We start from the raw sequence: 13216 nt of genomic DNA, 5'->3' as shown, positions 1-13216 counted from the left end.
CGAAAGTTTATAGGCAACCTATATTCAATAGTTTTCTTTTCATATGTGGTTTCGTAAGACATATGCCAAATTCGATAATTCGATAAATTTGTTAGATTTCAATTACCTTTCGGCTAAAATCGGTTGGCTTTGATTTTGTGCACGGTAAACGCTTAGGTTTTGATAAAAGCCTTGTTCGTTGTTGTTTAGGCTGCTGATTCCGCCAACCACATTGCTGTTGGTATTGGGATTGGTGACAAGGCTGTGAGTGCTGCGGGATTTCGAAGCGTTCATGGCTAAAAGAGAAATATATTTCCGAATGTAGTTTAAAGTGTATACTATTATTAACTACTTTAAGTGATTAAGAAAATAACTAAAAAGAGTATTAATTATCTATAAAACTATACAAAATTATATACATAAGTTAATTTTGACTTACAAATAGTGCCACTTCCAGTGTGATGATGTAGTGCAGGTACCGATTTACTATTTGATAAATGGGTGTTAGGTATGAGGGGACCAAAATTTTTTGAATCTGCTGTGCCCATTCTTGTTAGGTCACGTTCAGACATCCGGCGATTACCTGTGTTGGCATGAAGTTAACGAGTATGATGACGGCGATCATTTTAAATTATATTCCAGACAATCACAAAATGATTTATTGAAAACAAACGGCATATTGCAGGGAGAATCGGAACACATTAATTGAACAACCATTTAAAGTTACGTTTTTGATGTGCATGGGTTGGTGTATTATGTGATTATCATTATGGATGTGTTAATATGAAAGGGAAACGAAAGACGTATTAGCATTTGGAAATTCAAAACATCATTTAACAAAAGCTTTGTATGTACAATTGCAATCTACAAAAAATAAATTTAAGTGGCTTTAAAAAGATGGGCTATACTATACATACGAGTATACGATTAATGAAAAAACAAAGGTTTATGAGAAAACAGTAGTTATCGGTTATATTTTATGCAAATTCTTAAATAATAAAGTTTTTTTGAAAACTGTGGTAATTTATTTACGCGTGTGTTAACAAATAATTTTTATAAGAACGTATGTATGCATAAATATTACTTATGTGCTAAAATATTACTTATGATTACAGGCCGGAGGATATGTGGGGACCCAAAAGCGAAGTCCTGTAGACTAATGGCCTCATTCATAAAAAAATAAAGTAGGTTTGAAGAGCTTAATAAAGTGAAATTTCCATGCAAATTTTCGATTTATAAAGCAGTTAAAGTCTTCTTTGATTTGTATGAGCTTGGCTGTAAATGTAATGCGATTTCTTCAATTATCGCAATATTTTTCTATCACAACTGAATTGGTTTGATAATTACAAATATATATCGTCCCCTGAAATGCAAAAAGACGTAACAAACGTCATCGTTGAAATGCAAAAAGTCATAACTAATAAAAAATTCAAAATTCACTTTTTAACTTATATGATGGATTTCATCGAATTACAACTCCCCACATCATTTTATGAAAAAAAATTAAAATATTAGCCATGACTTTTTCCATTTCATTTACGATGTTGTTCCGGCTTTTTGTATTTCAGGTGACGATATGTACATAATATGTACATATGATTATTTTGTCGAATCTTAAACATGCTGACGTTTAATAATTCGTCGAAATTGCGTTCGCGAAGTGAAAGTCTGTCTTAGCTGGCAAGAATCAGACGAAGAGTCAATATTTTTAAAATTTTGAATAAGACCTTTCGCTAGTGCAATTCGTTACCATCATCGATAGGCACAAGTGGAGAACGATTTCTGCAGTGTTGTTTTCTTTGATAACACGATATATGTGCATATGTGTATTTCCGCAGATTCCTTTTAGATTTTTTCATGACAACGTGGATTCTACATCCCGTGGATATTCCTTTGCGAGTTTTTGTGCGTTAAGATCGATTTCGCGACATTGCATACCGAGTAGGCTTGCGTAGTTCTTGAACTAAATGAACTAAAGAACTAGTTCATCTCAATGAACTAGTTCTCTAGTTCGGTCTTCTAATTGAACTAAATTTGGCAATACTACAATTTCTTATTTTGGATTACGATCCAAATCAGGGATTGGCAAAGGGTGCTGTTTTTGTGACTTTAAGCCTACTCACGTTAAAAACGGAGGATGAACGAACACCACCGCAAAGCGTGCTGTCTTGCAAATACAGCCACCACAAGTGAACGATGCTAATAAAATCTCATACTGATATTGACTTCGGCAAATCTGTACTCCGAATGATCGTGCACGAAACCAGCAACCGCCGTATTTGATCGCCTGCCAAAAGCACGATACTGCTTTGGACGGTTGCCGAAAGCATGACAGGCTTATGTGAAAGACTGGCGAAGGCAAGATGCCGCAGTTAGCTAACTTGATTTGTTGCAGAAGTCAAACCGCCGCCTTTGGTTTGTTGCTGAAGGCGCGTTTGACGTGTTGCCGAAGTGATGATACTGTAGTTCAAAAACATTCAAAGACACTTGCTTGTTTGAAATGAAGCATTGATATGTACATACATACATACTTACGTACGTATGCATATTCACAACTAGCCAGCAGTGAGCAATGCAATTGAATGGTAGACGCGCTATAAATACATACATACATGCATACGAGACGATAAATTACCCTTTACCACATTCGTCGTCATTTCAGCAACAAGTCAGATGATTTTCAGCAACAAGTCAAATGGCTTTCAGCAACAAGTCAGATGATTTTCAGCAACAAGTCAAACGACTTCTGCAACAAATGATGACTCTCATATTTTCGGAGCCGTTCAACTGCCACGTTTTCTGGTTTCGTGCACGATCATTCAGAGTACAGATTTGCCGAAGTCAATATCAGTATGAGCAGTTATAAGCATCGTTCACTTGTGGTGGCTGTATTTGCAAGACAGCACGCAATGCGCTCGTGTTCAGTCATCCTCTAATTTCGTTTAGGTATCGATACTACTAAGCCAACGCCGCTGCTCAGTCATACAAAGCAGCGGTATTGAATGAGTATGAACAGTTGACGATCAACCAATACCAATCCCTGATCCAAATCTTCTTAGCACGAACGTACGACGTGTATTCCCACTTTAACCGAATTAAAAAAATAGGAGAAGGTTATCAATTCGCCGGAATATTTTAATTTTTTTTTCTATCGGAAAGGTAGTGTCTCCGAGATGGTTCCATACTAATTTCGTTTAGATACGATCATTGGATCATGAAGAAATTAACGGTACGTCTAAATTTTTATATGAGAATTGAAGTAGGTTGTGTTTTTTGCTTAAAAATTACTTGTTACAAATATGTTTTAAAACGCTTTTCCATTGTTGCTACTTTAGTTCCTTGCAAACGAGTTTTTTTCGGGACAGAGAATATACTAAACTACCGTAGAATGCTTTTAAAATCAAACCTACTTTCTTATTTAATGTTTTTGCACAGCAATATATATGCATTTTTTAATTGTTTATTTATTTTTTATTTATACGAAAACTCTGTAAATGAATGAAACTATGCTAAAATTAAATAAGCTACGTATGTATGTAACAAAATTTTTTTTTGTGTAATAACAGTAATGCTAAGAAGATCACCATTACTGCAAATGTATGCCGTCGATTGAAAAAGACAGCATACTTTGTATGTGATTTATTTATGTTTGTAAAAGTATTCTGTGAATTCACATTACCAAATTTTTTTGTTTTGTATGTAATAATATGATAGTTCACTAAGGGGAGCTACAACTGAATGGTTCACTCAAAAGAACGAAAGTGCCAAACTCTAATACTGAGTAAATCAGCCATTCACACACTTGAAGGACGAAATTCTGTCACTCAGTGCTGTTATCGATCTATCTATGTATGGCTGACTTCCAAAACGTCAATTGCATTGCATAAATACAAAGCATAATGTTCGATAACGCCGAACCACAAATGTTTGACAATGTATACTTTTCCAAAACGCATCCGAAAAGTTATCGAAACGCATTGTTAGAGTAATCAGCGCATCAGAAACAAAGTTGATGCTTCGTTTGTTTTTGGTTGCGATTGGCATTGTTAAAATGGAAATTGCGAAATGGTATTAATTGTTATATTGAATATTCAAAATATGCAATGTATGTGGTTGCAATGTTTCGCAACTTTGCATATACAAGCAGTTTAAATACCGCAGTAGAACAGTATCCAAACATTTTATTAGTATGTCTTGGAAGTCAGCATATCTATCGCCGCAATAAAGATACCGCACGAATTTTTCCTTGGCTTAAAGTTGTATCGTCGATATTTTTGCGTCTATATGTTGCAAGCGTACATCAAATTCATAGACGCGATTTTTTTTTTTGATTTTGACAACTTTTAGCTGTTTCTTCGTATGTCAAAAAAAAAAATTCTATTGGACTCTATATAAGATTTCTAAACAATCAATAACAATCCTCAGGGTTATAGTTAATCTTTGCAAAGGTTTGCTACTCGAAATGTCAGAAGGGGGTACATTTCCCTCGCAATACCCCGAGCTTGATTTTTCACAATATTTTTATGATCATCGTCATATCCATATCAAGGCTTTTGTAGTATCAGCGAGATATGACCAGCGGGTATCACACAAATGTTTGAGTTTATAGATGTTTCCAAGCCGCCAATTTAGTACTCAAAATGTGAAAATGAAGACGTGAAAAATACAAAAAGTTCCTCTAAAAAATTGACCACCTTGGGGCGTGCGCGGACCGCTGCTTTCCGATCAAACTCAGAGAATGAACACAGCATGGAATGTAAACAGCATCGCTATTCTCTTTGAGTATCAGAGCTTGCATTTTTTTTGTATTTGCTGCCCATTTTTGGCGCGGTAATCCGATATGTCAATGTCGTGTTTCTTGAAAAACAGTAGTAGAGCATCCGTCATTTCTTGTCCAGACTGGCTACAATTGGAAATAAACTGTTCGAATGGGCTGAGGGCCTCCATTTATCTTACAGTTACGGATAATTGATCCGAGGTGTGCCGGATGAGGCTTTGAGTCAACAGAATAATAACGGTATTTTCTTTTTTGCACCCGTGCAATTACTTGCAGAAGTACTTTTTGTCCGATTGAAGTTTTAAGTTCTTCGCATATACATAGTAGATATCGTGCCCGCGTCCCACGTTTCCTTGTTGCATGATGTGTTCATCGAAAAATGGGCTAGATATTTAATACCTGACAGCTATTTTATACCTCGCGTCGATAATTTACTATCTCGGTGATCGGTTGCTACATTTCTTGGTTTACACAAGCTAAGTTATGAGAACAAGTGGCATATACCAGAATTGAATCGGAATAATTCTTTCATTTGTCCGGAAGCTAGCTTAAAATCGAAATTTCCACGCGATGAGCAAGTTAAATAAAAGCTTGTAAAAAACAACGAAAATATGTAAAACTATAAATGAGCAGTTTTTTGTAAAGTTTTTCATAAGATTATTTTATTAACTACAGTTGAGGTCAAGGCAAAATTTTAAACAAACCACAATTTATAATGCTTTATTTATTTGATCGATATTTCGACTTCAATCTGTAGTTATCTTCAGGACTGCAAAAATAATAGTAAATTGTCACATTGTAAATTATTACACAATATGAGCACGACTTACTCTTACGGTTGCGCCGGTTCGACTAGTATCATGTGTGTTTTCTAGGGTGTTTCGACATAACTACCACGGAACCGTAACATAAGTTTTGTCGAGAAATTACTACCATTCATGAAAGATATGTCAGAAACAAGTTTCACGATAATTTTTTATTAAATGAGCCGCTCACTGCAAAAATTTACTAACTCGACTTTTTAAAAAATCTTAAATATAAGTGTGTTTTCTTTTAAGTACATGCTGAATGAACTGTCGATTTTCAGTTTGAAAATGAGTACATGCTGCATAATGCTGCATTAGGAAAACGTTTTCCTATTAACGAGAACTTCTTCTTTCGCTTCTAATCGCTGGATGCTATTTCTACCCAATTTTCGCGAGTTATGAATAACACGGTGCACAGTGGTCGGAGAAGCTATGTTTTACGCGAAAAATTAGAAGGGCTGTTACGATTATAATAAAAATGCATCATCGTAGTATTTTTATTATGCTAAATCTGGATATGCCATAAAATTTTTAGTTTGACAGTTGACAGCTGTCAAATCAACTGCTAATTTCTCTTAAAATAAGAAATCTTTTTGAAAATACCACTTATTAGGTTTTTAGGCACGCTAGTCACGGATTTTATGTCAAATTAAAAGTTTGACAGTCGACAGCTGTCAAACGGGCTGTCAATTTTTATAAAAATCAGAGTCTTTTTAAAAACGTTACTGATAAGGTTTTTAAACATGCTCATCACGAATTTTACGCCAAATTAAAGCTTTGAGAGTTGACAGCTGTCAAATTGACTGCTGATTTGATAGTAAGAAAATGTTTATTTAAATGCTACTGGTAAGGGTTTTAGACACGTGAAATTAAAACCTTGAGTTTTGACAGCTGCCGAATTGGCTGTCAATTTCTCTAAAAATAAGGAGAACTTCCAAACAAATTCGAGTTCTATATTACATTCAAACTTTTTCAGTTGAAATCCGTCAAATTTAAATGTCATTTTTAGTTGAGTAACACCATATATTTGTTAAGCAAAATTACTGATTTATACTATGTCTCCATTGAGAGATTTACCTATCAAGATTTAATAAATCCTGTTGCTAAATCACAACCGTCTCCATTACTACAACGAGATATGTTTGACGTTCACATTTTTAAATATTTGAGGTTTTCTTATGTCTGATTTCATAAATACAGTTGCGGATACTGAAATACAGACATATAAAAGGAAGGTACCAGGAGCGGAGTTCCTTTATGTGAATTCTTTATTATTATTCGTGGTAAATACGTATAATATATAGTTTGGAAAATGTAACAAATGGTACAATATTCGAAATCATTTTCTCGAATCTAAGAAAAATCATCAAAACAATAATTTGCGCAAAGAAAAATTTTTAAAGAGCTGTTGGGGAAATAATTCGTCTTTTTCATAAGAGGGTACCGAAAATCCAATCGCGGGCCTTTGGCATATCATGAAGACCTTGCTAGCGAATATGCTTGTGTCGAATTGAGTTCTAGAGGATGCTTGGGGCAGTGTTATCAAGGCAGAACCATTGCCGAATTTAATAAATTTCATGTCGCCGCGCGTAAAAGATTTTTAGAAAGCGAAGAAGACTCCGCATTATATTATCATAAAACATATTTTCTGAATTTTGTAGTTATTAAAGTAATATCTTCTTAATTTATTACAACCAAAGTTATGTAAATATTAATAATTTTCCTTTAAAACTAACCAAAAACAAGAAAATGCATGTTTCTTTTAATTGGCAAGATTTCAATGTCCGCAACTGTATATTGAAAACAAACGTCATTTGACTTGTGACATGTGAATTTGTGGTTACCACACCCAACAAATTGTGTTTAGTGATCAATATTATTGAAGATTTAATTTAAATCTATTGCCTTTCGAGTTTAAATTTTATATGGTAAATCTCAAAAGATTTAACGTTAATCTCGCCAGAGCGCTAAATCTTCATTAAATCTCACAATGGAGACATGGTATTATAGTATTTGATCGAACATATTTAAAATGAATTTATGATCAAATTTTGAATTAATAACAATGTTCAATATTTACGATATTGGTTTCGATATTAAAAAGTAGTATTTATTAACAATAATTCAAATTTACAATATTTCAAGAAAATTATGAAAGTATGGTTGAATGCATATGCATGTATGCATGAACGAATATAATACAAGAGACTTTAATGTTTGAAGGTGACTTTAATTAACAATAATATGTATGTAGAAACTGAGAATGTTAATACGCGGAAAGTATGAATGATTTTAAATAACAACTTGAGTGCAAGAATTAATATTTAACAATATGAGAAGATTCGCGAAGCGAATGATTTTATGAAAATGAAATATAATTTAAATGTATAAGTACGCAAACTATTAAAAAGATAATGCGAACGATTTGATCGATGAATAGAGGTCCTGGTAAGCGGAAATCCCTCGGTGGATGAAAATGATGTGTTGCTATCCTGCTGGACGTCAGTGGAAAAAAGAAGAGAATGACAAGGCGGCGGTTGCATTTATAGGCAACACTGGAAGTAGCCCAGTGTGCCCATAAGCAACCCTGGGAAGCAATTCCCGTGCACTTGTCGAACTTCCAACTAGAGCAGGGATGCTTGTAGTGTGGAATTCGAACAGGGATGCATGAACGCAAGTCATGAAAGTAATTTCAAGCGAACGCAAGTCGTTATGAGCGCAAGTCATGGAAATACTTTAAGTGAGCGCAAGTCACTTAAACATGCCGGCCCCGTTGCACAGGTGCAAGCGTATCCCGCAAACGTTGCAATGCCCGAATGGCTCTGTCCAGCTCGATGCGGGCACGAGCATCCGTTGACCGTGGTGCTGGTTGCCGGGCCGGAGCCGAAGCTGCCTCCTCCTCAGGTGTCGGACGGTGCAAGAGGGTGTGATGCAACTGTTTACAGATTTTGCACCTCCCATCTGAGCGGCAATCCCTGACATGACTGTGGGTGCGGGCCAAGCAATTGGGGCAATAGTCTAAGAACCGCACCTTAACCCTCCGTTCTTCTACTCCCATGAGTTGGAACTCTTTGCAGAACCGCAAGGCGTGGTATTTAAAACATATAAGGCACTGATGTACATCGGGATCGCGCGGCGAGCGTGACGGCCTGGTGTTGCGTGGCAATAGCTTCCACGGGGCGTACACTTTCGGTTCCCTGTGAATGAGATTTGTTTTAGTAAAAGCTGTCAGAAAACTTATGACTATGGTGGTTAGAAAGTAGAATTGTGAAGACTTTTGTCAAGGCAGTGGATGAGATAAGTCTGTTTGAATCGGGAGCGGACATAGTTTGACAATTGGCCTGGTCAAGGTACCATGTTCCGTTCGAATGTCGGCAACGCGGACTTTGTTGTCCGAGCCATGATAAACCTTTTCGACTCTGCCTANGTACACTTTCGGTTCCCTGTGAATGAGATTTGTTTTAGTAAAAGCTGTCAGAAAACTTATGACTATGGTGGTTAGAAAGTAGAATTGTGAAGACTTTTGTCAAGGCAGTGGATGAGATAAGTCTGTTTGAATCGGGAGCGGACATAGTTTGACAATTGGCCTGGTCAAGGTACCATGTTCCGTTCGAATGTCGGCAACGCGGACTTTGTTGTCCGAGCCATGATAAACCTTTTCGACTCTGCCTAAACGCCATTCATTTGGAGGTAATAGTCCGTTTTTAATGACGACGAAGTCGCCAACAGAAAGATTGTGGTGCGGGATTTTCCACTTATACCTTTGATGTAATTCTTTAAGGTATTAATCTTTCCAGCGCTGACTGAACTGTTGATGCAAGAGTTTTAATTTCTCCCACCGATTTTGAAGCGAAAGATTGTCAATTTGTGGTTCTGGCGCTGCAATCAGAGGAGCTCCGCGCAAGAAATGGCCAGGCGTTAGGGCTAGAAGCTCTTGAGGATTGTCTGACATGGGGGAGAGTGGTCGAGAGTTCAACATTACTTCGATGCGAGCCAGCAGTGTGGCGAGCTCTTCAAAGGTGAAACTATTACTCCCAACGATTCGTTTGAAATGGAGTTTGAAGCTTTTGACGGCTGCCTCCCACAGACCGCCCATGTGAGGAGCATTTGGTGGTAAGAACTGCCACTCAAAGCCATGTATGGAGTATTGGGAACGTATGTCTTCGGATGACTCTTTAAGGAATCGTTTGAAATCTTGGCGGTAGGCCCTACTTGCGCCTACGAAATTTTTTCCATTATCGGAGAATACGCGTTGTGGGAGGCCGCGTCTCCCAACGAACCGGGAGAACGTGGCTTGAAAGGCTTTGGTGGAAAGTTCGGAGCACGGCTCTAAGTGAATTGCTTTAGTTGAGAAACAAATAAAAACACAAACGTATCCTTTGAGTGTGGGTGATTTTCTAAGTGGTGATGATTTGACCTCGAACGGTCCTGCAAAATCAAGACCGGTGTAGGTGAATGGTAGCGAGAAGGTTGAACGCTCATAAGAAAATGTCAGTGTTCTCGAGAGGGAGTTGATTTATAACGTTTTTAATGCATTTTGATAGCAGAACTGCACCACAGAGTTCCAGACGCGGAAGACTGACTGTTTTCAACGGTGCAACTTTGGTTTTTGAGAAGAGAAGATGAGATGAAGTGGAATTGCTCGTTTCAGTTCGGATGTAGATTGATGCACAGAATGCTTTTTCTGACGTATCACAGAAACCATGAATTTGAACTATTTGGTTTGGTGAAAATTCAGTCCATCTTGGTATTTGAATTTTTTCGATATTAGGTAGATCAGCAACAAACTGGTTCCACTTTTGGAGCGAAAGTGGTTTAACGCATTCATCCCACTCCGTGCCTTCAAACCATATTTGCTGCAAGAGTATTTTTGCCTGAATGATAATAGGCGCTAGCCACCCTGCGGGGTCAAAAAGTTTGGAAACCGAGGACAGAATTTGGCGCTTTGTGGCACCTGTAGTTGGCTTAATAGGCTCGATGGAGTAAGAGAAGGCGTCATTTAAAGCGTTCCATCTAATGCCAAGAGTCTTGGTAGAACTGGAGGAATCAATTTTCAGAAACTCAGAATCAAGCAAATCTTCAGTTGGAATATGTCTAAGAAGTTCCGGATGATAAGCTGTTATTTTCTTTAGAGGAAACCCAGCCGAGAGCAAACATTTGATTATTTGAGATTGTGCCGTAAGACAAGTTTGAATATCAAATTCACCTGTGAGTATATCATCGACATACGTTTCTTCAGTCAGAATTGTCTTGGCCAAAGGATGGGAATCTTTAGAATCCTTTGCAAACTGGTGGAGCGTGCGAATAGCCAGATACGGCGCGCAATTGACTCCAAACGTGACGGTTTTCAATGCGAAATCAGTGAGTTTGATGTCGTTTTTTCTTTGAAAGAGAATTCGATGATATTGTTGATAATCTTCGTGTAACAGAATCTGGCGGTACATTTTTTGAATATTTTGAAGAATGTCGTTAAGAGGAACTCCAGACGCAGATGGTTTGGACGCGTTAAATACCACTCGAACTTTGGTGGATTTACTGTCTGGTTTAACGACGGAATGGTGGGGTAGATAATACGAGCAATAATTATCATTTTCATGGATTTCATCGGGAGAACTGGGTTTCATATGGTCAAGTGATAAATATTCCTCTAAAACACGGCTATACTCTTCCTTAAGATCAGGCTTTTTATTGAGCATATGCTCCATTCGTATGGCTTGCTTCATCGCTTGGGTCCGAGATGGACCGAGCGCAAGCTTGGATGGAAACTCGGATTTAAAGGGTAGCCGAACTACATACCGTCCATCGCTTTGTCGATAAGTGGTATCTTGGTAAAGATTTTCACAAAACTCATCCGCGGCTCAAGGTGGATGTGTTTCTGAGACTTCCTCTAATTCCCAAAATCGCTTTAATTGAGAATTGAGGTTTTCGCTGGTATCTTCCATTACGTACGTATGAAAAGTGGAAAATTCGGTGGTTTTTAAAGGTCCACTTAAATACCATCCGAATATGGTATTTTGCGCAAGAAGACTACCAAGAATTGTATGCTTGACTCCCGGGAGTAGGATTTCTGGTATAAGATCGCTACCTATTACTAGGTCGATCTGCGATGGTTTGAAGAAATATGGATCGGCGAGGTCCAGATCCTTGAGTTCGGATAAATCTGGTTTCTTCATTTGGAATGTCGGTAGGAAACTGGTAAGTTTGTGGAGAATAATCGCTTTGGTATTGATGCGAATGTTATTTCGTTTAGCCACGAGAGTAACATGGCAAACGCGAGTTGCATTTTCCACTATCTTACCGCCCATACCAGTTATAGGAAAGTTTTCTCGATTGGTTGGAAGTTTTAATCGATTTTGAATCTTTTCAGAAATAAAGGTTTTTTGAGAACCTTGATCGATTAAGGCTCTGAGGGTATAGAATTCACCCAAGTGCTCGATGTGTACTTGGGCTGTAGGAAGCAATGTTTTTTCATTGCTGGTAGAAAAATTGGCTTGGATATTCGATGGTTTATCTGCTAGATAAGTAGGAGATTCCTCAGATAGGGTATTGTCTTCGGTAATGTCAAAGATCGGATGTCTTGACTTACTGGATGAAGGTTCGGATGATTGAGTTAGCAGCAAAGATGTTGCATTTTTAGAAGACTTTGACCCTTGAGGTGGTTGATTTTTTGGTGGTTTGAAGTTGTTGTTCCTACTAGGTGTTTTGGGAATCGATTTGGTAGTTGGGGTAGGATGCAACATTGTGTGGTGGTTCTTTTTGCAATGAAAACATCGGAATGCACTGGAGCAATCGTTTAAAATATGATTGTAAGCCAAGCAATTGGTACAATAACCATTTTGTTCTACGAACCTGGTACGTTCTTGAACGTTGAGTTTTTTGAACTCAGAACAGAACTTAAGGGTGTGGCTGTTATTGCACAGCTTACATTTGAACGAAAGTTGTTCTTGCGAATGATGATGATTCGTAGTTTTATACCCGTATAAACGCTCCACCACTTCGTACCGACTGGTTAGGAATTCGTCCAGTTGGGACCAGTTGGGGAGCTCTTTGCGAGATTTCAGAGATTGTTCCAAGAGTGAAAGCGTCTCATCTGGGAGCTTGGTGGAACATAGATAGATTAGGATTGGGTCCCAATCGGAAACTGAAACTCCTTGAGACTTTAGGCAGACAATCGTTTATGGTATTTTGGATTCTTTGAATCGCCTCGCTATTCTCGGAATTAGCAGAAGGCAAGTTGAAGAGCGTTTTCAGCTGTTTGTCGATTAGGATGCGTTTGTTTTCGAAACGAGGTCTTAACGCTTCCCAAGCAAGAGGGAAATTTTCATCGCACAAGGTGTAGTGCTTTACTATGGAGCCAGCCTTACCACGAGTTTTGTTTCGCAAGTGATAGAGTTTTTGTGCCGGTGTTAGCTTGGGATGGTTGAGATACACCGCCGTGAACATGTCACGAAAGGCGGGCCAGTCCTCATAGCTTCCATAGAAAATTTGGGTATCACATGGTGGAACCTTGATACATGGTATAGCGTTGTCGACGAACGACATGGAATGACGGGTTAGGTTGGCTTGCTGGGAAGTGTTAGCTGGATTGGATGAGCTTCCTTTAAAAAGTTTGAGCTGATCCAGAATATGAGATTTGCAGATGTAAAACCCATCA

General features: G+C 37.9%; 1 protein-coding gene across 4 annotated transcripts in view; it reads right to left on the bottom strand.

Moving 5' to 3' along the window:
* The window catches only part of cno (adherens junction formation factor afadin), a 379548-nt gene that overhangs the window by 60917 nt on the left and 305415 nt on the right, over positions 1 to 13216 (bottom strand). For all 4 annotated transcript variants that reach the window (XM_017609197.1, XM_017609198.1, XM_017609199.1 and 1 more), the window contains 2 exons: positions 419 to 562; positions 107 to 275 (listed from right to left, as the gene is read on the bottom strand). In XM_017609197.1, the coding sequence (XP_017464686.1) occupies positions 107 to 275; positions 419 to 562 (313 nt within the window). The remainder of the gene's footprint in view (positions 1 to 106; positions 276 to 418; positions 563 to 13216) is intronic.

This window comes from Rhagoletis zephyria, unplaced genomic scaffold (genome assembly GCF_001687245.7).
Source record: "Rhagoletis zephyria isolate East Lansing unplaced genomic scaffold, Rhagoletis_zephyria_1.1 Rzeph_scaffold_00199, whole genome shotgun sequence".
NCBI lineage: Eukaryota > Metazoa > Arthropoda > Insecta > Diptera > Tephritidae > Rhagoletis > Rhagoletis zephyria.
Note: the sequence above shows the minus strand (reverse complement) of the source record. Positions and strands in the feature narration are given on the sequence as shown.